Here is a 21,672-nt window from a genome sequence, read left to right on the forward strand (position 1 = left end):
TCAGGCGTAGTCATATCATTCCACTTAAACGTTTTTATTTTCGAGTAAGCTCCATAGGTTAGGAACAACACCAGTAAATGTCGAATGAAGATAATCCGGCTACACCCAACTACAACTTTTCACAAATCACATTTCATAGCCTGAAAAAAAATGCTCTTAGTTACATATAAGTAATAAAATTAATTTATAGTTATAAAAACGTTAAACGGTGACATTCTTGCTAGTATGAAACATTTTAAATATTTTTTTCTTGCAACATTTTCTTTGTGTTAGTACTATTTCTTGCGTTCAATTTTATTAATGTCACGGACTTCTACCGGCTAATTGTCAACGTGTTTCGGATCGTTGCATTTGACGACCAACTATGGCCCCCATACCTCAATCAACTGCCCCGGGTGTCAATGCAATTCTTCTGGGCCCACCAGGCTCAGGAAAAGGGACGCAGGTATCAAGTTGAGATGAGTAAAATGCCATCAAAATTGTGCCATTTCATTGCTTCAGACCGAATTTAGTAGTGTAAATTAATAACCTTCAAGTAATCATGTTTGTGACCGTAACGGCGTAAGTTTGTTTCCAATTCTGCCAATGGCAACTTTGGCAGAGAAATTTGACTAGTTCCTATCAAAAGTTCAGTTTAAATATCTTCGTCTTTATTAACCACACATTGGATCGTAATCACGGTAAGCACTATTAAAGGGGCCTTTTCACAGATTTTGGCATATTTTGATAGGGTGTTCAGTCACGTGACGTCAATAGCGAGACAAAAATAGTATTGAATCGAGAGCGAGTCGATGACGCGCGATTCAGTGCTTTTTCGGGAGGATACCCTTGCTAATAAGTGCTTTCCGCGGAGATTCCGTTTTTGATTGGTTGATATTATCCAATCAAAATATTCGTTACAAAATTATCTATATGATGGTGGTCGGCCGAATTTTCTGCGTTCTGCGGCTGCAGAGATGTAACATAAACAAAAACAATGTCGAGAATTTAGACTAGAAAACATGTAAATTTCTTTTTCGGCCAGGTATCATTAGAAAGGTAAACTTTTCAGGAATCGATTGCAATAGTTATTATTCCAATTGCGCTTGAAATGATCAGCGGAAGCATGGCGAAATGAGACCACTGTATGAAAATTTTTCCACCCGGCGTAATGTCATGGCGGACGTATGTCGTCAGCGCTATTTCAGTATTGACAATGCAACTTTATTTTCGATTTAACTGGGCCGAATCGTAACGATTTTAAATACATTTAATGCGCATACAAGTTGTAAATATCATGTCCCAAAATTTATAACTTGCCTTATTTCGACGAATATTCTCGGATTAAAAAAAAATCCATTATGTAGTTTGTTTACAAACTAATAAAGTAACTGTCAATTCTTCGAGACGAATAAAAAGGGTATGACAGATTATTGTCACCGTCAGATACTGTTCCGGATGTATGCCAGTGTGGATAAAGTGTTTTTTATTGTTGCTTGTGTGTTGATAATGTCGGTGCTACCTAATTTACTGGCAAAAAGCTTATTTTATAACCATGTAATGTAATAGAAATTTGGACATACTGAAAGTGATAGTAGAGCTGACATGATTGCGGATAGTGTTTAAGTATAGCATAATATCAACAATCAATCTGTATTTTGACTTGCTTATATGCTGTATATTTTGCCATGCTTTCAATGTTCATTTTTCAAGAATAAAAATGTTTCTTTGCATTAATCTTTCCGTTTTTACACATGTTTCACGGTGTTTTTTCCACGTTGAATTCGGTTTGATTTTAAACTCGAGAGCTGCAAGAAGGATACACAGAATTCATACCCGGTAGGTTTGTGTTTGTTGTGTTTGTATTTTGTTCTGTTTTTTTACCTTAAATTGTTTAATAAATTAATAATCGTGAATGAAAATATTCTCATTTTTGCTGGGAAACATTTAACGTTTAAAATCTAATAAATTGATTCATGTAGTATGCGGCCAGTTAACTCAGTTGGTTAGAGTGTCGTATTAATAATGCGGAGACGTGGGTTCGACCCCCACACTGGCCAATATTACTATTCTTCATGAATGTTACATAGCGAAAATCAGGATTTTTTCTTAATTTAAATCTAAAATGAAATTTGTTTTCACTCTTGTTACTTGTACCAACAATTATGTAAATACAATTTAAGAAAATCAAAAGATGCATTGTAGTAATTACAGTATCATCATAAAAACACTTGATTCTTTCCCCTAAAAAATAATGAAGTAACCGATTTTTTTTTCTGTTTAATTTTAATTATCGCATGAAAGTTTTACAGATGAACATTTATCAATTTTAGATTAGCCATGGCAGAAGCACAACCATGCTTCGAGGAACCTCAAAATGATAAAAATTTGACGATACAAAAACTAATGCAGTTGAGAGCGAATTGTAAAAGCGATATGGAATGTTCAAATATTCTCATAGAAAAATATAACTTCAACGCAAATAATAGGGATAGCCTAAGGAGAAAAATTTCAAAATGCTGTAAAAAAGTTAAATTACTAAAGAAGAACAAAAGTAAAAAACTGAGTCTAGGTGACTACCTATCATCTGAATTTGTGTTGACTGATAAATCAGAATCCATTGCAGGGTCATTTGAAAATGAACGACAACAAGAATTAGCTAAAAAAATCTTAAACCAAACAAAAAGTGTTGTTGAAGAAAATAGGCAAATGAAAAGAAGCTATGCAGAGCTTGAGCTTGAACATGAAAATCTTGAACATAAAGTAGATGATCTTACAATCAAATTAAATCTGGCAATTTCAGCTTTAACAAAAGCAAGTGAAGACTATCAAATTAGAGTTAATGACAATGAAGAATCAAATAAAACAATTAAAGAAAGTGAGTTGAAGTTTCAAAATCAATCAGAGACTGTAAAAAAACTAAGTGAAAAATTAATAGAAACCCAGATAAAATTATCAAAGAGCAATTTACGAAATGTTAACAAAAAACTGAAAAGAAGGGATGAAACGGTAGATTTATTGAAAAGTAAAGTTTCTGAAATTCAATCAGAGAACAAAAAATTGAGATCTGATTTAAGTGAAAAAGAGGAGGCATTGCGTTTAGAAAATGAGACAAAATCTGAAATGAAGACTCAGAAACATCAACTGCAAAAGAGTATATCCAAATTAAGAAAACAAGTGGATCATTTGAAAGCTAGTGTAAAAGACATGAAGCAAGAACACGAAGAAAAGACTTGTAAATTTGAAAATGAAATTGATCAAAAATCTAAAGAAATAGAACAACTAAAAAATGTCTTTGATATTTTAGAGTCTGAATCAGTTCAAACTTTTTGTGAGGGCAAATATACTAATGAAGTTAGGGAATGTTGTATGTCTTTACTTACGGAATGTAATGTAAGCATGAACAAGCTGTCAGATATAATTAAAACTGTTTTGTTTACCTTTACAGGGAAAGTCCCTGAAAGACTTCCAAGTAAAGCGCTGTTAAGTTGGATGATGGCTGAAGCTAAAATGGTTGCATCGCGACAGGTAGCACAGGCCATGTTGGAGGAGTTCGATCCTTTATCAAAGTCGGGCAATGTTTTACATCAAGATGCAACCACCAAGTTTCATGACCATTATGAAGGTGCCCAAGTGACATTAAAAAATGGTAAGTCATTGACCATCGGCCTTAGACAAGTAGCTGGTGGGGATGGCTTGTCATATAGTAATGTTTTTCAAGAAATGGTTTCTGACTTGTCTGAGTCCCTTGGTAAAGGTACGGAAGAAAATAGGGCTAAATTGATTTGTTCTATAAAAAGTTTTATGAGCGATCAATGCGCCACAAATAATGTGTTCAACGAAAATATTGAAACTTTGAGGAACACCCTTATTCCGGCATTTGTGCAAAATTACGACAAATTATCTGAAGATGAAAAGAAATCAATATCTGAAATGGGCCATTTTTCATGCAGGTTGCATTTGTTGGCAAATTTTGGCACGGAAGCAGACAAAGCACTGTCTAGTTTTGAACACATTGTTTGTGATGGCAAAAATCCTCATTCATTCAATAGTAATGAAAGCGGGTCTATTCGTTTAGCACGCACCGCGGCTAAAGCCTTTACCAAGAGAGGGTCAGACAAGGCAGGTGTCCATAGTTATTTTGAAACCTACATGAAGGGAAAAGATGAACGTAATCAATTAGTGACGTTTCATGGTCATAGGATTAATGTTGTATTTCATGATTGTGCTGCCGTCTACCACCATAGCAAAGATATTGAATCATTTTTAAATGATTGGCCAGACAAAAATGGTCTTTTAAAATCAGTTCATTTTGATGTTAAGGAGCCTGCATACCTTGCTGGGTGCAGAGCTATGGGCATTCTTGACAAATTAGTAACAGGCCCTTTTTGGCGCATTCTCGAACAAACTGGGTCAATACTATCACTCAATGATGACCTATTACAACTAAAACTGACTTTGACAAATTGGGCCCAGGATGGTAAAATACCATTGTCAGGTGAATCTATGTTCGATGAAAATAATGTTCCTATTATAAAGGATGAAGTATATCATTCACTTTTTAAGGAAACAAATGATCCATCTCTTGATGCCCTGACTGTTCTAGCCTTAGAACTGCTGTGTGCTCAATTGCTCATTTTGCTTGAAAGGCAGGCCAAGACCCAACTACCTGAAGGAAAGTATCATAATCCAAATGAGGATCTAATTGAAATGGCTTCCAATGTCCCCAAAACAAATGCAATCTCTGAAAGAGATATGGCTGTCCTGGACAACTTACTTAGAGCCAAACCAGCATCATCAACTTTAACATTGGAAGCAATAGTTATGTGCACAAAAAACAAACCTTTTTCATGGCTTAGATCACTGGATGAACCAACCCGAAATGAAATTCTAAATGATGCAAGAGAAATGGCGGTATCAGTTAAGAAAACATTTCGCGAAAGAAAGGAAAAGCTCGAACAGGACATGAAATCAAAATTAAGGGCAAAACAATTGAAAGTTGAAGCTAAAGAAAATAAGGAAAAACATTCAAAAATCGAATTGAGTAGAGAGATTTCAAAATATGGAGGACCTTGGGGGTTAAAAGAGTTGGAAAATGCTCAAAACACATTGGAAAAAACTGAATTCAGAAAAGCAATTTTAATCCAAATAAAATTCCACAAGTCAGTTCTAAGGTCAAAAGGTCGAAAAGAATTATTTCAGGAGACATGTCAGAAACGTAAATATTCAGATGCAGAAATTGTAAATAATTTGAAAGAAATTTTAGAACAAAACGATATAAACAACATTGATACCGAAGAAATAAAGCCCGGTTTGTTTTACAAAGACCTAGATGAATCAAGATTGCAAATTAATGTAAAGAAGAACGAACTTACTGAAACACTGTTTAAAGCTAGAGAAAAAAGGAAACTTGATCAACAGAAAAAAACACTGCCAGAGTATATAGAAAATCCAAATAAACTAGTTGGGAAAAATATTCAACACAAATGTGTTGAAAATGGATCTGAAATGTGGTTCAATGCAAAAGTATTATCTGTGAAACAGGTGAACAAAGACACAATTAAAACAGAGTACAATGTCCAATATGAAGAGGACAAGGACAGTATCTGGTTCTTCCCTCTGTTGATAGATCTGAAAAAAGGGGACCTGATGATTATTTAGAACTATTGTGAAATGGCGAGGAGTACATGTTTCTATAGAATTTTACATCATTTCAAATGATGTAGAATTCTATAGAAACATGTACTTCCTGCATTACATATTGCATTCATTTTATTGATCCTTTGCCTTTTGTATGTACATGTCAAAATGATCCATGAAGCAATATATTATTACACTACATAGCCTGGCCTTTCAGAAAATTTAATCATTTATATAGTTTTGTTCAAATTCTAATTTTATGTATTATCCAGCGGCCATTTTGGCGACCATTTTGTTGATTTTTATGTTTCCTCATGTCAAAATGATCAAAGAAGTCACATCTTATTACTCTCCATAAGATGACCTTTACAAACATGTATACATTTATATAGGTATAAACTTCTTTGATCAAATTCAAATTTTATATACGAATAATGTGGCGGCGGCCATCTTGGCGGCCATTTTGTCCGCCATTTTGTTTCCAGATGTCAAAATGAGCGATTTAAGTATTTTTTCATAATCCTCCTAGCATGACCTTTCGAAAAATGTATACAGGTTTAGTTTAAAGTGCCTGGTTCTCATCCTAATTGTTGTGTCAGTATTATTTTGCGGCCATCTTGGCAGCCATTTTGGCGGCCATTTTGTTGTCACGTGCCAAAATTAACTTAAAAGTAATTTATTAAAATGCGAAATGTCACAACCTTTCCAAAAATGTATACATTTACATAGTTTTAAAACACTACCAGGTGCCTATTTTGAGAAATGAATTAAATTTATGACATTTTATTAAAAAATGGTGCCATGTACTATATATGCTTATATAAGAGAATTTGTCACACATTTTGTATAAACCCGCAGACTTTAAAGTTGCATATCTTTTGAACCGGTTATCCGATTTCAATGAAATAAAAAGTATTTTGATCTGTTATCCCTGTTGTTTCATTATCTAAAACAAAATATGTATTCCATTCGCTTTAAAAAAAGTGACTGAACACCCTAATTTTGAAGTCTGTCATTAAATGCTTTATATTGATAAATGTAAACATTGGATCTTAAAAGCTCCAGTAAAAAATCAAGATTAAAATGTAAAAAAAGAAGCCGGTACCAGGACACGAACCAGTGACCCCCGGAGTCCTGGAGTTAGTCTGAAGTAAAAACGCATTAGCCCTCTCGGCTCTTCCAAAGTGTAAGTATTTTATACCTTATATAAGAAATCTACATAGTTTCGTAAATTTAAACGACAACAACAGAACTCTCCAAATTATTCAATCTTTCGCGTTGCAACGCTTTATAATTTTTAGGTGTTCAAATCCTCAAAAGATACATATAATGGCTATATTGGACTATGGTAAATGTTCAGTAATACTGTTTCCTCACAAATATCATAACTAAAACGAAAATTTGCGAATCTGAAACAACTTTTTCAATTTTGTCAATTTACCAAACCGTGAAAAGATCCCTTTAAATGCAGCACTGTTCATAAAGAGCCTTCATAAAGAGTTGATGGGAAATAAGATCACATCCAACAGCCCGTCTGTTGGGCTATCTCTTTTGGGATGCGGTTAGAGTGTCAGATTCAATCCATTGTTGGTGCTCAGGATTTTTCAAAATAATGACTAAGAGGCAATAACGGACTGAGTAATGGTTTCAAGGAGGGCTAATGCGGATTCGGCTTGTGAAGCAGATAGTCTGGGCCTTGAAACATAAACAGGGGGAGGAGTGTAGCGAAATAAGGTCACTTCCAATAGTCTTGCTTAGTGCTGCAACAATACGCCAAAAACAGTATTGCAATATATTGTCAGTTCAAAAACCTGTATTGCAATATATCGCAATATATTGCTAACTTGTACCAAAATTATAACTTGCCAATTACCCGATAATCCCGTATATTCCAGTTTTAAAGCAAATTTTGGTAAATATTTACTATACCGGTAAATGTGCTCAAGAATAACAAGAAACACAAACATTCCCAACTTTTCTTAAGTATCAAATACATTTTGGCATTTGTTACTATTTAAAGATGTGATGAAATAACGTCCAACCGGGGCGTTTTTTTTCCACTGAACACGCTTAATTCACCTGACGTGATGTTCCCGTTTTTATACAACACAAAATACACCCATACTTTCCATGCGACGTTCTACATGTCTGTATAATTTTCGCGTGCTTTTTATTGAGACAAAGGATAAGGCACTTTTTATTTGACGCTTTTAATTTTTTATTGTTGCATTAGCATTAAAATTTTGAAGCGTATTTCCGAAATTTGGATTACAAATTTAATAATGCTCAATTCAGAATCGAACGAAACATTTACAGCTGTGCGCAATTAATTCAAAGATAATCTGTTCAAAAGCATCGAACGAATGCTCCGATGTAACAACGCTACACCGTATAATATACTTTTCAGAATGCTATTTTTACGAAAAAAAATATTTACACTGCTTTGTTTTGTTTACCTTGTTATCATTATTTCGGATGGCTTTTCTGGACCAAATGTGAATGAATTTTTGTAAAATTATCGTACCGGTATGATGAAAATCGTATCGCAATACAATAGGCGGATTGCATATTGCGATATATACCGATATACCGGTATATTGTTGCAGCACTAGTCTTGCTGTTGGGCTAGCTCTTTAACGGCATGGATTTTCATAATAATGACAACGTGGCAAACACAAACTGTTAATAAGTAAATGGTTTTAGAGAGCCCCTTGTAAAGCACTTGACGCTTGTGTAGCAAAGTGTCTGGGGCCTTGAAACAGTAAGAGGGGGAATGTAGTGAAATAAGGTCACTTAATTGTTGTTGAGCTAGCACTATAGAGATGCAGTTAGTGTGTCTGACTACCACTCTGGAGGTTGCACATTTGATCTCCTGTTGGAGCTCAGGATTTTTCACAAAAGAGTGTAAACACAGTTTGCAAATTAATTTAAAAACATCATTGGCAATTCGGGCCAAAGCCCTAGCATAGCGCTGAGCCCAAAGAGGTATTTATAGGCCCAACATTTATTTTCAAAATAAAGGAAACTGTTTTCATTTGGTTCAATGCTCTAGAAAATATTGCAACAAATTGCATTTAACATTTTGGCATCTTTATCCTTGTTCTTCAACTGAAATAAATGTATAAATTATAGCAGAATTGTTTGGTACTGATGGGACTACTTGTTAAAGCCAATCAAGGAAATTCAGTTTACAATTTCAAGAACGTCATGATATATTTCAACTTTGTATAAACACACTTACTGTATGTGTCTTTCTGGCCAAACTATGTTTATTCCTGGTGTCGCAACATAGATGGTACGTTACCAAAAACAACTATGATTATTCTTTTGCACATTTCAGATTACCAATCACTGAGGACAATTTATAAAGACTAGGCATAGTTTGATTAACATATAAGTTTAGTACTTATTTTTCTTTACTGTCTTTTCTTGTTCTGTATTGCTCCTTAATGTTTGGGTTCTCATACTGTTACTAATTTTATAAAAAGGACAAGTGCTTTATTTAACATTGCTTATGTTGTGTCTTGTAGTAAAGCTCAGAGATTACCAAGATAATTTTCTCCTTTCAGGCCCCTCTCCTAGCTGACAAGTACCAGGTGTGTCATCTGTCCACAGGTGAGTGGGCTGTACCAATTTACTCATAGTAATGTAGATCAAAATAATCTTTTAATGTTTTCAAATCATCACATAAGGATAAAACATACATGTTTAGTGGTTGAAGAGGTGCCTCATAGCTTGCTGTATGGGAATAGGCAACAGAGTTTAATTGATTTCAACCAAAGGTATTTTTATGCCCCTGGATCGAATGATCGGGGGTATATTGTTTTTAGCCTGTCTGTCATTGTATGATATTGTCTGTCTGTTAATCTGTCCCAAAACTTTAACCTTGGTCATAACTTTTGCAATATTGAAGATAGTAACTTGATATTTGGCATGCATGTGTATCTCATGGAGCTGCACATTTTGAGTGGTGAAAGGTCAAGGTCATCCTTCAAGGTCAAAGGTCAAATATATGGCTTCAAAGCGGCGCAGTAGGGGGCATTGTGTTTTTGACAAACACATCTCTTGTTCCAATTGTTAACATTAAGCTGGTGATGAAATATGTCTATCCAAATAACCTTTTAACGTTATCATCACATAAGGATATTGCATACATTCTTACTTGTTGAACAGGTGCATCATAGCTTGCTATATGTGTGTAGGTGATGCAGTTGAATTAATTTTGATTAAAAGTATTCTTGGCTTTGTTCTTACTTGCGGGTATATCATGTTTAATTGCAGGTGATATGTAACAATGCAGGTGATATCTTACATTTAGGGAGATAATGTACATTTCAGGCAGCATATTAGATTACATGTATTAACGTTAATTGCTTGTAATATGTTGAATTATGAGTGAAATGTTACATGGAAGGTGATATGTAACAGTTGACATGTTATGTTACATGTTACATTGCAGGTGATATGTAACAGTTGACATGTTATGTTACATTGAAGGTGATATGTAACAGTTGACATGTTATGTTACATTGCAGGTGATATGTAACAGTTGACATGTTATGTTACATTGCAGGTGATATGTAACAGTTCACATGATATGTTACATTGCAGGTGATATGCTGAGAGCTGTAGTTAGCTCTGGGTCTGAGCTGGGAAAGAGAGTGAAGAAGGTGATGGATGATGGTAGGTCTTTTGACTGGTTGCTCTTTGTACTTATTGGTACTTTTACTTATTGTCCCCTACCGGTGAAATCGGAGGAGACTGATGGTTTGCAATCTGTGCATCAGTCTGTCTGTCAGTCCGTCACACTTTTCTGGATTCTGCGATAACTTTGAAAGTTCTTCATATTTTCAGCTCACCTGATTGATCAGGTGAGCTTTTGGAGTCAGTCTTTGTCCATCGTTCGTCGGTCCACATTTGGTTGTAAACACTCTAGTGGCCACATTTTATGTGCGATCTTCATGAAACTTGGTCAGAAGATTTGTCCCAATGATACCTCGATCAAGTTCGAAACTGGGTCATGCCGGGTCAAAAACTAGGTCACTAGGTTAAACAAAAACAACCCTGTAAACACTGTAGAAGTAGGTCGCCGTGGTGTAATGGATATGGTGTCCGCCTTGCGACCGGGAGGTCACGGGTTCGATCCCCACCGTGGGAGCGTTCTTTAGATTTCCCCCAAAGACACCAAGTACTGGTTCTAGGCCCAGGAAACGGACTCGAGAGCGTTTATATAAGCCTAAGGCTTTCGACGCAATCGAGCTTAAATAAATAGGTTTAAACTAAACACTGTAGAAGTCACATTTCATGCCCAATCTTCATGTAACTTTGTCAAAATGTTTGTCATAATGATATGTTTGTCGAGTTCAAAAGTGGTTCCGGTCTGTTGAAAAACATGGCCGCCTGTGGGCGGGGCAGTTTTCCTTATCCAAATAAGGAAACCTTGTAAACACTCTGGAAGTCACAATTTTTGTTACTCTTGAAGTCACAATTTTTGCCCAATCATCATAAAACATGGTCAAAACATTGGTTTTATTGATATCTTGGAAGTTTTCGAAAATGGTTCAGATCCGTGAAAAACATGGCCACCAAGGGGCGGGGCAGTTTTCGCTATATGTATATAGTGAAAACATGTGACACTCTAGAAGTCACATTTTTGTTCCAATCTTCATGAAATTTGGTCAGAACATTTGTTTCCAAGATACCTGAGATAAGTTTGAAAATGGTTCCGGTCCGTTGAAAAACATGGCTGCCAGGGGGACGGGGCAGTTTTTCTTATATTTATATAGTAAAAAAAAAAAGGCTTGTGAACAGTCAAGAAGTCACATTTTTAGCCCAAGCATCATGAAACATTGGTTTTATTGATATCTTGGACAAGTTGGAAAATGGCTCAGATCGGTGAAAAAAAACACTTTTTAGCTCATCTGATTGCTCAGGTGAGGTTTTAGGATTGGTCTTTTTCTGCCGTCCGTCTGTCCGTCCACATTTGGTTTGTAAACACTCTAGCATTCAATTTCTCATGCATTCTTTATTAAAGTTGTTGAGAAGCTATATGGAGGACACAAGATCTCAGTCAAGTTTGATAATGAGCAAAATTACAAAATAAATGCCATAATTATTGCCTTTAGATTGTCAAAATTTTCATTATTATTATACAAAATCCTTGTAAACACTCTAGAAGTCACAATTTTGTTTCAGATTTTATGAATCTTGGTCATAATATTTATTTTTGAAAGCAATGTTTGATGTTTGGTCATGAGGGGTCAAAATATAGGTCACCGGGTCAAAACTTACAAAAACCTCGTAAACACTCCATATGACAGAGTTTTTGTTAAATAATGATGAAACTTGACCAGAATGTTTGTCTGGACAATATCTAGGTCAAGTTTGACGTTTGGTAAAGACTGACTGAACCGACTCCTCTCAGGTGAGCGAACTAGGGCCATCTTGGCCCTCTTGTTTCATGAAACTTGAAACATGGACAGATGGCAATATGGAGATTATGCACTACAATTAATTTTGTTCCTATGTCAAGAATTCTGGTTGCTATTGCAACAAATATATAAAAAAAATAATAAAATAAATAAATACTGACAATTGTCGAGTTTCACCGGTAGGGGACCATATTGCTTGGCAATCTCTTGTTGGCACTGGGACTGACCGGTCTTGGGACTCATTTTTTGGTCTTTGGACTAATTGGTCTTTAAAATAATTGGTCTTTGGAATAATTGTTTTAACTGTTAAATCAGCTGACTCAGGAAAAAGTGTTATAGATTTACTGACCACTCTGATGTAACTAAAATAAAGAAGACTTTGTGGCAAAAGTCAAAAAACTAATCAATGGTTTTCTGGGAAAACTGGGTTTAACGCATGATTATAAATTGTCATCCCAGACTAGCCTGCTTAGTTTGCACAGGCTAAAGGTTAATCATGGATGATGCTTTTTGCTTAAAGTGAAGTTTAGAAGCCACTTCCTTTAAACAAAAAATTCCATTAAAGTGGAAAGTGTCATCCCTGAGGACTGCAAGGCTAACATGCAATGACACTACCCACATGCATTAAGCCCAGTTTCCACAGAGTGCAGCTTAAATTATCCCAATTTTCACAGGCAAGCTGGTGTCAGACGAGTTGGTTGTTGAGATGATCAACGACAGCCTGGACAAGCCGGCGTGTCGAAAGGGATTCCTGCTGGATGGCTTTCCGCGCACCGTGAAACAGGCTGAGGCAGTGAGTGCAGGATAATGGACCCTTTACCCCTATTTCATTGTTTATACAATTGTACAAATAACGAATATCATTTTAAATTTATTACACTTACAATATTTTGAACTTATTTCCAATATGTTAAATTATGTTTTTCTTCAACTTCGTAAAATATTTTTAAATGAAGTGTTTATTTTATGGACATTTAAAACTATGTATTCTATTGATTAAAATATATGTATTTAAGATTAACAGTATTCTAGCAGGGAAGTAAAACTGGACCCAGAAACTTACTTTGAGACATTGGTAGTCCCTAAGAAAATATAATGAGATAAAATACCTTTCTTACTAGATTCAAATTTTGAAGGCTTCACTTCCAATCCTCAGATAGTAATGAGCAGCAAACAGCATTAAACCTGTACAGATCTTTTCTGGTTTTATGCAGATTGCATACAGCTAGTTTCACTTTGCTTCTGCGCTTAAAAGGGTTAAGCAAATTACACAGAACAAAATAATCCCCTATGTTATCAGATTGATAAAGGGTGTTTGATTTAACAGGGTTTTCAAACAAAAGAGAGTCCTGAAAATAATCCTGATGCAAATGATTGTACATTTGTCATTTTTACTAAAGCAAAAAGTAGGCCAGACATAATTATACCCCCACAAACGAAGTTTAGGGGGGTATATAGGAGTGAGCTTGTCTGTCTGTCTGTCGGTCGGTCCGTATTAAGTGTCCGCTCTCTATTTAAAACGCACTAAGTGACCCTGTGACCTAGTTTTTGACCCAACAAGGCCCATGTTCGAAATTGGACTAGACATCATGTAGATACAACTTCTGACCAAGTTTGGTGAAGATCGGATGAAAACTACTTGAACATTCAGCATGTTGTCCGCTCTCTATTTCAAGTAGTTTTCATCCGATCTTCACCAAACTTGGTCAGAAGTTGTATCTAGATGATCTTAAGGCCAACTTCGAACATGGGCCTTGCCGGGTCAAAAACTAGGTCACTGGGTCACTTAGTGCGTTTTAAACATTCAGCATGTTGTCCGCTCTCTAATTCAAGTAGTTTTCATCCGATCTTCACCAAACTTGGTCAGAAATTGTATCTAAATGATGTTTAGGCCAAGTTTGAACATGGGCCTTGCCGGGTCAAAAAACTAGGTCACGGGGTCACTTAGTACGTTTTACACATTTAGCATGGTGTCCGCTCTCTATTTCAAGTAGTTTAAATACGATCTTCACCACACTGGGTCAAAAGTTGTAACTAGATGATGTGTAGGTCAAGTACGAACATGGGCCATGCCGGGTCAAAAACTAGGTCACGGGGTCACTTAGTGTGTTTTAAACCTCACCATGTTGTCCGCTCTCTAATTCAAGTAGTTTTTATCCAATCTTCACCAAAATTGGTCAGAAGTTGTATCTTGAGAATTTCTAGGGCAAGTTTGAATATGGGTCATGCCGGGTCAGAAACTAGGTCTTGGGGTATCTTAGTGCATTTCAAACCTCACCATGCTGTCCGCTCTCTAATTCAAGTAGTTTTCATCCAATCCTCACCAAACTTGGTCACAAGTTTTATCTAAATGATCTCTAGGACAAGTTTGAACATGGGCCATTCCGGGCCTAAAACTAGGTCACGGGGTCACTTTTTTAACATTCAGCATGGTGTTCGCTCTCTTATTCAAGTAGTTTACATCCGATCTTCACCAAACTTGGTCAGAAGTTTTATGGAGATGAATATAAGGCCAAGTTAGAACATGGGCCTTTCTGGGTCAAAAACTAGGTCAAGGGGTCACTTAGTGCGTTTGAAAAATTGAGCGTGGTGTCCGCTGTTTTTTGTGAAGACGACATGCAAAATATTATGTGTCAATGCGGCATGTGGGTATTCGTCACGTCTGTGACAAAGCTCTAGTTTAATATTATAGTATTTTATGTGAGTAAATAACTACAAAAGAACTAGACAGAAGTATTTTCAGAACACTTTATGTAATTTTGTTCTTTTCCTTCATTTATGCAAAACACCAGCTACCCCATTAAACATGTTTCACAGATGTTTCATAAATTTCCGTGACTTCATTAAATGATTCATTTTGACCACTCATTAACTCAAACCAGCAGTTATTGAACTTTTCTAAGTCTAATTAAATCCCTGACTATATTTTGCACCAAATCTGGTTTCTTGTTGTATTGGTGTGCTCATTTTGGCTTCTCGGGCATGTGGTGATTAAAGTTAAGTTCAACGTAAATTAATGTCCCTCAAAAAATAATATTTTTTTAGTATATCTATTGGTCCTATTTGTGGATTACCAATAAGATTAAAAGCATAACAAAATATGGTGCTGAATCCGGGAATTTTTAGGCGTCCCTGTTTATGTGTGGTTAAAACTTGCACATTATTTAGCCATTGCTAATTCTGTAATGTCAACTTCCTCCTTTAAGCCTCGTCATGCAAAAACTCTTAGACCACCTGGGCCCAAGGTAGCTACAGCACATGGAGTCTGTTAGGGAGCTACCCTGTTCACATACAGTTGTACGAGTCTACAAATGTTGAGTGACTTTATAGCAGACAGGGTAGCTCCGGATGGGCAAGCTGGTCTGGGGCTACCCTGGCTGCTTGTGGCATAAAATCTATTTTGCAATACGATGCTCATTTAGATTTTATTTCTCTTTGTCTTCATTTCAGTATTTATAGAATATAATAAATACATGTTCAGGGATACAAACTCACCTTTTTACAGTAGGTTGCCCAGACGAGCAAATACATTTAGTACTCTGGTTTCTAGACCAAGAATATGGAGCCCAGATTCAAATGCATGTCATCAGTATCTACTACTTTAATAGAAAGAAAATCCGACATCACAACATTTTTGTCATGTTTCAATGCATAATACCCTTTATGAGACTGAATTTTCATCTTTAAAGGCATAAAGTTATAAACTATTTGAAAAATGTTTTGATTTCTAAAAAAGCAAGGTGCCCAGTCGGACTTCGAACGTTTGACATTGACTTGCTCAGGCTTAAATCTACTCTACCTGGGCATCAGATAATTTTTATCCCTGATGTGTATAGCTGATCAATGAAGTTAACATAAATCATAAATACCTGTTCTCCGTTTGATTATATAGCTGGACAGCCTGTTGGAGACCAGAAAGACGAAGCTCCACTCAGTCATTGAGTTTGCGATTGACGACTCTCTGCTAGTGAGCCGAATCTGTGGCCGACTGATACACAAAGCCAGCGGCCGGTCCTACCATGTAGAGTTCAACCCTCCGAAGAAACCCATGATTGATGATGTGAGTGGCAGTTTTAGTTTAGTTTTAACCTATTTATTTAAGCTCATTGTATAGTAAGTCATAGGTTTTTAAGACACTCTTGAGTCTGTTTGGGAAGTGAAAAAGCCACATAGTATTGACACACTCTGGAGTTAATTTTAGAAGACAATAAGCAATGGTTTATTGAACATTTGAGTCTGTCTTGAAAACAAAAATCTGCAGGGTATTGAGAATTCTCAAGTCCTATTTGGAAGCAAGAATGACGTTTGACATTGCAATTGCACAGCTATCTCTCCAGTTTTCCTGCTTTCCTAAGTTTGATATAATTGTGTAGGGGAGATCAATCATAGCATGTCAATGAGTCTGCAAAACTATCCTTGCTGTCATTGGATAGTGCCTCAAACTATCCTTGCTGTCATTGGATAGTGCCTCAAACTATCCTTGCTGTCATTGGATAGTGCCTCAAACTATCCTTGCTGTCATTGGATAGTGCCTCAAACTATCCTTGCTGTCATTGGATAGTGCCTCAAACTATCCTTGCTGTTATTGGATAGTGCCTCAAAACTATCCTTGCTATCATTGGATAGTGCCTCAAACTATCCTTGCTGTCATTGGATAGTGCCTCAAACTATCCTTGCTGTCATTGGATAGTGCCTCAAACTATCCTTGCTGTTATTGGATAGTGCCTCAAACTATCATTGCTATCATTGGATAGTGCCTCAAACTATCCTTGCTGTCATTGGATAGTGCCTCAAACTATCCTTGCTATCATTGGATAGTGCCTCAAACTATCCTTGCTAGTCATTGGATAGTGCCTCAAACTATCCTTGCTATCATTGGATAGTGCCTCAAACTATCATTGCTGTCATTGGATAGTGCCTCAAACTATCCTTGCTATCATTGGATAGTGCCTCAAACTATCCTTGCTGTCATTGGATAGTGCCTCAAACTATCCTTGCTGTTATTGGATAGTGCCTCAAAACTATCCTTGCTATCATTGGATAGTGCCTCAAACTATCCTTGCTGTCATTGGATAGTGCCTCAAACTATCCTTGCTATCATTGGATAGTGCCTCAAACTATCCTTGCTGTTATTGGATAGTGCCTCAAAACTATCCTTGCTGTCATTGGATAGTGCCTCTTAATTATTTCCATTAACAAAAACTCAAACCTGTCCATGACTTGATGGCAAGAAATATGTCTGATCTTTCTAACAAGCTGTGTGTCTTTTGATTAAACATGTACTAATGTGTTTATTACTTGGCTAATATGACCTGTTAACTTGTATGTGTTTGCAATCTAAAATTAATATCTATTCATTTTTCTTCATTTTTATGCCCCCGGTAGGGTGGCCTATAGCAGTTGAACTGTATGTCAGTCAGTCAGTGTGTCAGCCTGTCTGTCCGTCTGAAAACTTTAATAGCCATAACTTTTTCAATGTTGAAGATAGCAACTTGATATTTGGCATACATGTGCATCTCATGGAGCTGAACATTTTCAGTTGTGAAAGGTGAAGGTGAAGGTCATCCTTCAAGGTCAAATATCAAATATAAAGCATCTGTCTGTCTGTCTGAAAACTTTAACTTTGGCCATAACTTTTCAATATTGAAGATAGCAACTTGATATTTGGCATGCATGTGTATCTCATGGAGCTGAACATTTTGAGTGGTGAAAGGTGAAGGTGAAGGTCATCCTTCAAGGTCAAATGTCAAATATATGTCGTCTGTCTGTCCGTCCGAAAACTTTAACATTTGCCATAACTTTTTCAATATTGAAGATAGCAACTTGATATTTTGCATGCATGTGTATCTCATGGAGCTGCACATTTTGAGTAGTGTAAGGTGAAGCCTGAAGGTCAAGGTCATTGTTCAAGGTCAAATGTCAAATATATGGCGTCTGTCCGTCCGTCCGAAAACTTTAACATGGGCCATCACCTTTTCAATATTGAAGATAGCAACTTGATATTTGGCATGCATGTGTTTCTCATATGGCTGCACATTTTGAGTGGTGAAAGATCATGGTCATCCTTCAAGGTCAAAGGTCAAATATATGGATTCTGTCCGAAAACTTCAACTTTCGCCATGACTTTTTTATGCCTCTGAAGGGTGGCATATAGTTTTGAACTGTCAGTCTGTCTTTTCATCAGTCTGTCGGTCCCTCAGTCCGTCCGTCCAAAAACTTATACATTGCCCATAACTTTTGCAATATTGAAGATAGAAACTTGATATTTGGCATGCATGTGTATCTCATGGAGCTGCACATTTTGAGTGGTGAAATGTTCAGGTCAAGGTCATCCTTCAAGGTCAAAGGTTAAATTTTGCAATATTTAAGATAGTAATTTGATATTTGGCATGCATGTGTATCTCATGAAGCTGCACATTTTGAGTGGTGAAAGGTCAAGGTCATCCTTCAAGGCAAAGGTCAAAGGTCCAGTTTTGCAATATTGAAAATAGCAACTTGATATTTGGCATTCATGCATATCTCATGGAGCTGCACATTTTGAGTGGTGAAAGGTCAAGATCCTTCAAGGTCAAGGTCAAATTTTGCAATATTGAAGATAGCAACTCCATATTTGGCATGCATGCGTATCTCATGGAGCTGCACATTTTGAGTGGTAAAAGGTCAAGGTCATCCTTCAAGGTCAAAGGTCAAATTTTGCAATATTGAAGATATAAACTCGATATTTGGCATGCATGCGTATCACATGGAGCTGCACATTTTGAGTGGTGAAAGGTCAAGGACATCCTTCAAGGTCGAAGGTCAAATTTTGCAATATTAAAGATGGCAACTCGATATTTGGCGTGCATGCGTATCTCATGGAGCTGCACATATTGATTGGTGAAAGGTCAAGGTCATCCTTCAAGGTCAAGGTCAAAGGTCAAATTTTGCAATATTGAAGATAGCAGCTCCATATTCGGCATGCATGCGTATCTCATGGAGCTGCACATTTTGAGTGGTGAAAGGTCAAGGTCATCCTTCAGGGTCAAAGGTAAAATATATGGCTTCAAAGCTGCGCAGCAGGGGGCATTGTGATTCACAAACACAGCTCTTGTTTAATATATTTTCTGCACATTTCATAAAAAAACTTACATCAATACACGATTTTCTTCGTTAATTCAATCATTCCTGACAGACTTGTGTACATATTTCGCTTACATTTTGACGCGCATAGGTAAGACCGCATTACCGCTTCCGAAATGTGTGTTCATACTATTGCCTTTGAGGAACTTATCTGATGTTTGACGGAAAGGGCCGAAAAAGTGCGATTGTGGGTCAAGTTCCCCACAGGTACTACTTTCCTGTTCCCTCATTTTTTTTTCCGTACCTAAAATTTTTCGTACTCAATTTTTTTTCGTACCCAATTTTTTTTGGTACCAAATTTTGTTTCATCCCAAAATGTTTTTTCGTTCCCAATTTTTGTTCGGTCCCAATTTTTTTGTTGCCAAATTTTTGTTCGTACCCACATTTTTTTCGCAAAATTTTTGTACCAAATTTTTTTGACAACATTCACAATTGTGGTGATTGTGGTGATGTAGATAAACTTAACTTGATGCTTTTATATCCATCCTCTAAAAAGCATCGTCACACCAGTACTGTCAGTACTTTGATTATTATATAAGATATACGATTGAAACGAAATATGAACAGGGAATTACATTTCGTGTTTTATTTAATAGTAAAATTAAGTGCAACGAAAAAAGTTAATTTTGTTCTCGTATCTTGTTTTTCTTTAGGTTATTAGAAAATGTGAATATGCACTAATATGCGTTGATTTTCATGCTTCGTCATGTTGCATGCAAAAAGGAAAAATGAAAACACGGTATATACGAGTAGACAGTATGTAACGTAGCTTGGTACAGACACTCCTTTTATCCATTATTTAAATCATTTTAAACGACTATTCAGCGGATTATGTACTAATATGTACTACCATATAGTGTGTACGTAAATTTTATGTTTCATTTAATAATATTTACATGTTTCAAATATGAATCAATTAGCTGCGGACCAGATAACATATTTAAAGTTTTTTAAAGGATTGTATAACACAGACATCTGAACAAATGGGCGTCCCTTTGATTGTTTTCTGCGCTATATAATTACTAAAACGGAAAATAACATTACGTTTTATTGAATTAGTGATATTTGATGCAATCCGTTTTATGATTGACCGCTTTTATTTCAGTTTGTGTCGTCATTTTCGCAAAACTGTCGCAATTAATTTTTTAAAACCGTTCCAATTGCATATTGTGTTCTTTTTCATTAACTCTTAGAATTATCAAAGACCTATAATCTATATATAGGACTTATAGGTCTTTGGAATTATACATCAACATGTATAATTCTAAGAGTTAATAAATATAAATCAGTATAAATCTGAGAGTTAATGAAAAAGAACGCACTATGCAATTTGAACTGTTATAACTAAATAAAAAATGTATTTGTTTCATCAATATTAGCCATTTAACACTGAAATGTTTATTTCAACACTTACAGCAAAATGATAATAACACGTCACGTGTGCATATGTTGAGCATTCAGTCATCGGATCAAAGGTCCGTTATTTAAAGGGATCTTTTCACGCTTTGGTAAATTGACAAAATTGAAAAAAGTTGTTTCAGATTCGCAAATTTTCGTTTTAGTTATGATATTTGTGAGGAAACAGTAATACTGAACATTTACCATGGTCTAATATAGCCATTATATGCATCTTTTGACGATTTTAAAACCTAAAAATTATAAAGCGTTGCAACGCGAAACGATTGAATAATTTGGAGAGTTCTGTTTTTGCCGTTAAATTTTGTGAAACTACGAAGATTGCTTATATAAGGTATAAAATACGACAAGTATGTGTACTTGGCGGAATAGCTCAGTAGGCTAAAGCATTTTTACTTCAGGACTCTGGCAGGACTCCAGGGGTCACTGGTTCGAAACCTGCTCCGGGCAATGTTCTTTTCCTTTTTTTAATTTTATTCTTGATTTTTTACTGGAGCTTTTACGATCCAATGTTTACATTTATCAATATAAAGCATTTAATGAATAAGTTAAAAAATGCCAAAATCTGTGAAAAGGCCCCTTTAAATACTTAAAAAAAAATAATTGCCAGACACATGCTGTATCCCGCAACATAGTTGATTTGTGACCTAGTAGTACATATTGTTTAGCACTCAAAATTGACGTCGACCCTGATCTACATGAGTATACATTAGACTGTCGTCCATCATTTCGCAAATGAGAAAATACATTCTGCCAACAGAACCATTATTAAACGTGCTTAATGTTGAAGTATTGTCGAATAAGCAAATACATTATTAATTGTGTTTTCATACAAAAGTATAATTTAACTTGTTGTTTATGACCATCCCTGAAAAAAACTACGTTATTTCATTCAACTCAACAAATAGCTTTTAATCATTTGAAAACGCCTGTTAAAAGAACGTAGTTTTTTAGATGATCATAACACAATTGTATCATTATACAATCTTCGATGCGATTTGTTGAAGTGAACGTTTGATGATTTTGTTACTTTTAGAGTTGGCTTAATTCACGGTTGGTAGACATTTTCAAAACAAAAACATATTGC

The 21,672-nt window shown here is 35.9% G+C and overlaps 1 protein-coding gene and 1 non-coding gene across 2 annotated transcripts in view; both read left to right on the forward strand.

Annotated features, from left to right (window-relative positions):
- Nucleotides 1-278: 278 nt before the first annotated feature.
- LOC127864822 (adenylate kinase 2, mitochondrial-like) overlaps nucleotides 279-21,672 on the forward strand; it is a 44,158-nt gene continuing 22,764 nt past the window's right edge. Inside the window, exons 1-5 of the mRNA XM_052404714.1 lie at nucleotides 279-445; nucleotides 9,189-9,234; nucleotides 10,231-10,302; nucleotides 12,725-12,843; nucleotides 15,943-16,110. Of these exons, the coding sequence (XP_052260674.1) occupies nucleotides 365-445; nucleotides 9,189-9,234; nucleotides 10,231-10,302; nucleotides 12,725-12,843; nucleotides 15,943-16,110 (486 nt within the window). The 5' untranslated portion in view covers nucleotides 279-364. The remainder of the gene's footprint in view (nucleotides 446-9,188; nucleotides 9,235-10,230; nucleotides 10,303-12,724; nucleotides 12,844-15,942; nucleotides 16,111-21,672) is intronic.
- Nucleotides 1,967-2,039, forward strand: Trnai-aau (transfer RNA isoleucine (anticodon AAU)). Its single transcript has one exon. It is a non-coding gene; the product is annotated as a tRNA-Ile (tRNA).

This window comes from Dreissena polymorpha, chromosome 1 (genome assembly GCF_020536995.1).
Source record: "Dreissena polymorpha isolate Duluth1 chromosome 1, UMN_Dpol_1.0, whole genome shotgun sequence".
NCBI lineage: Eukaryota > Metazoa > Mollusca > Bivalvia > Myida > Dreissenidae > Dreissena > Dreissena polymorpha.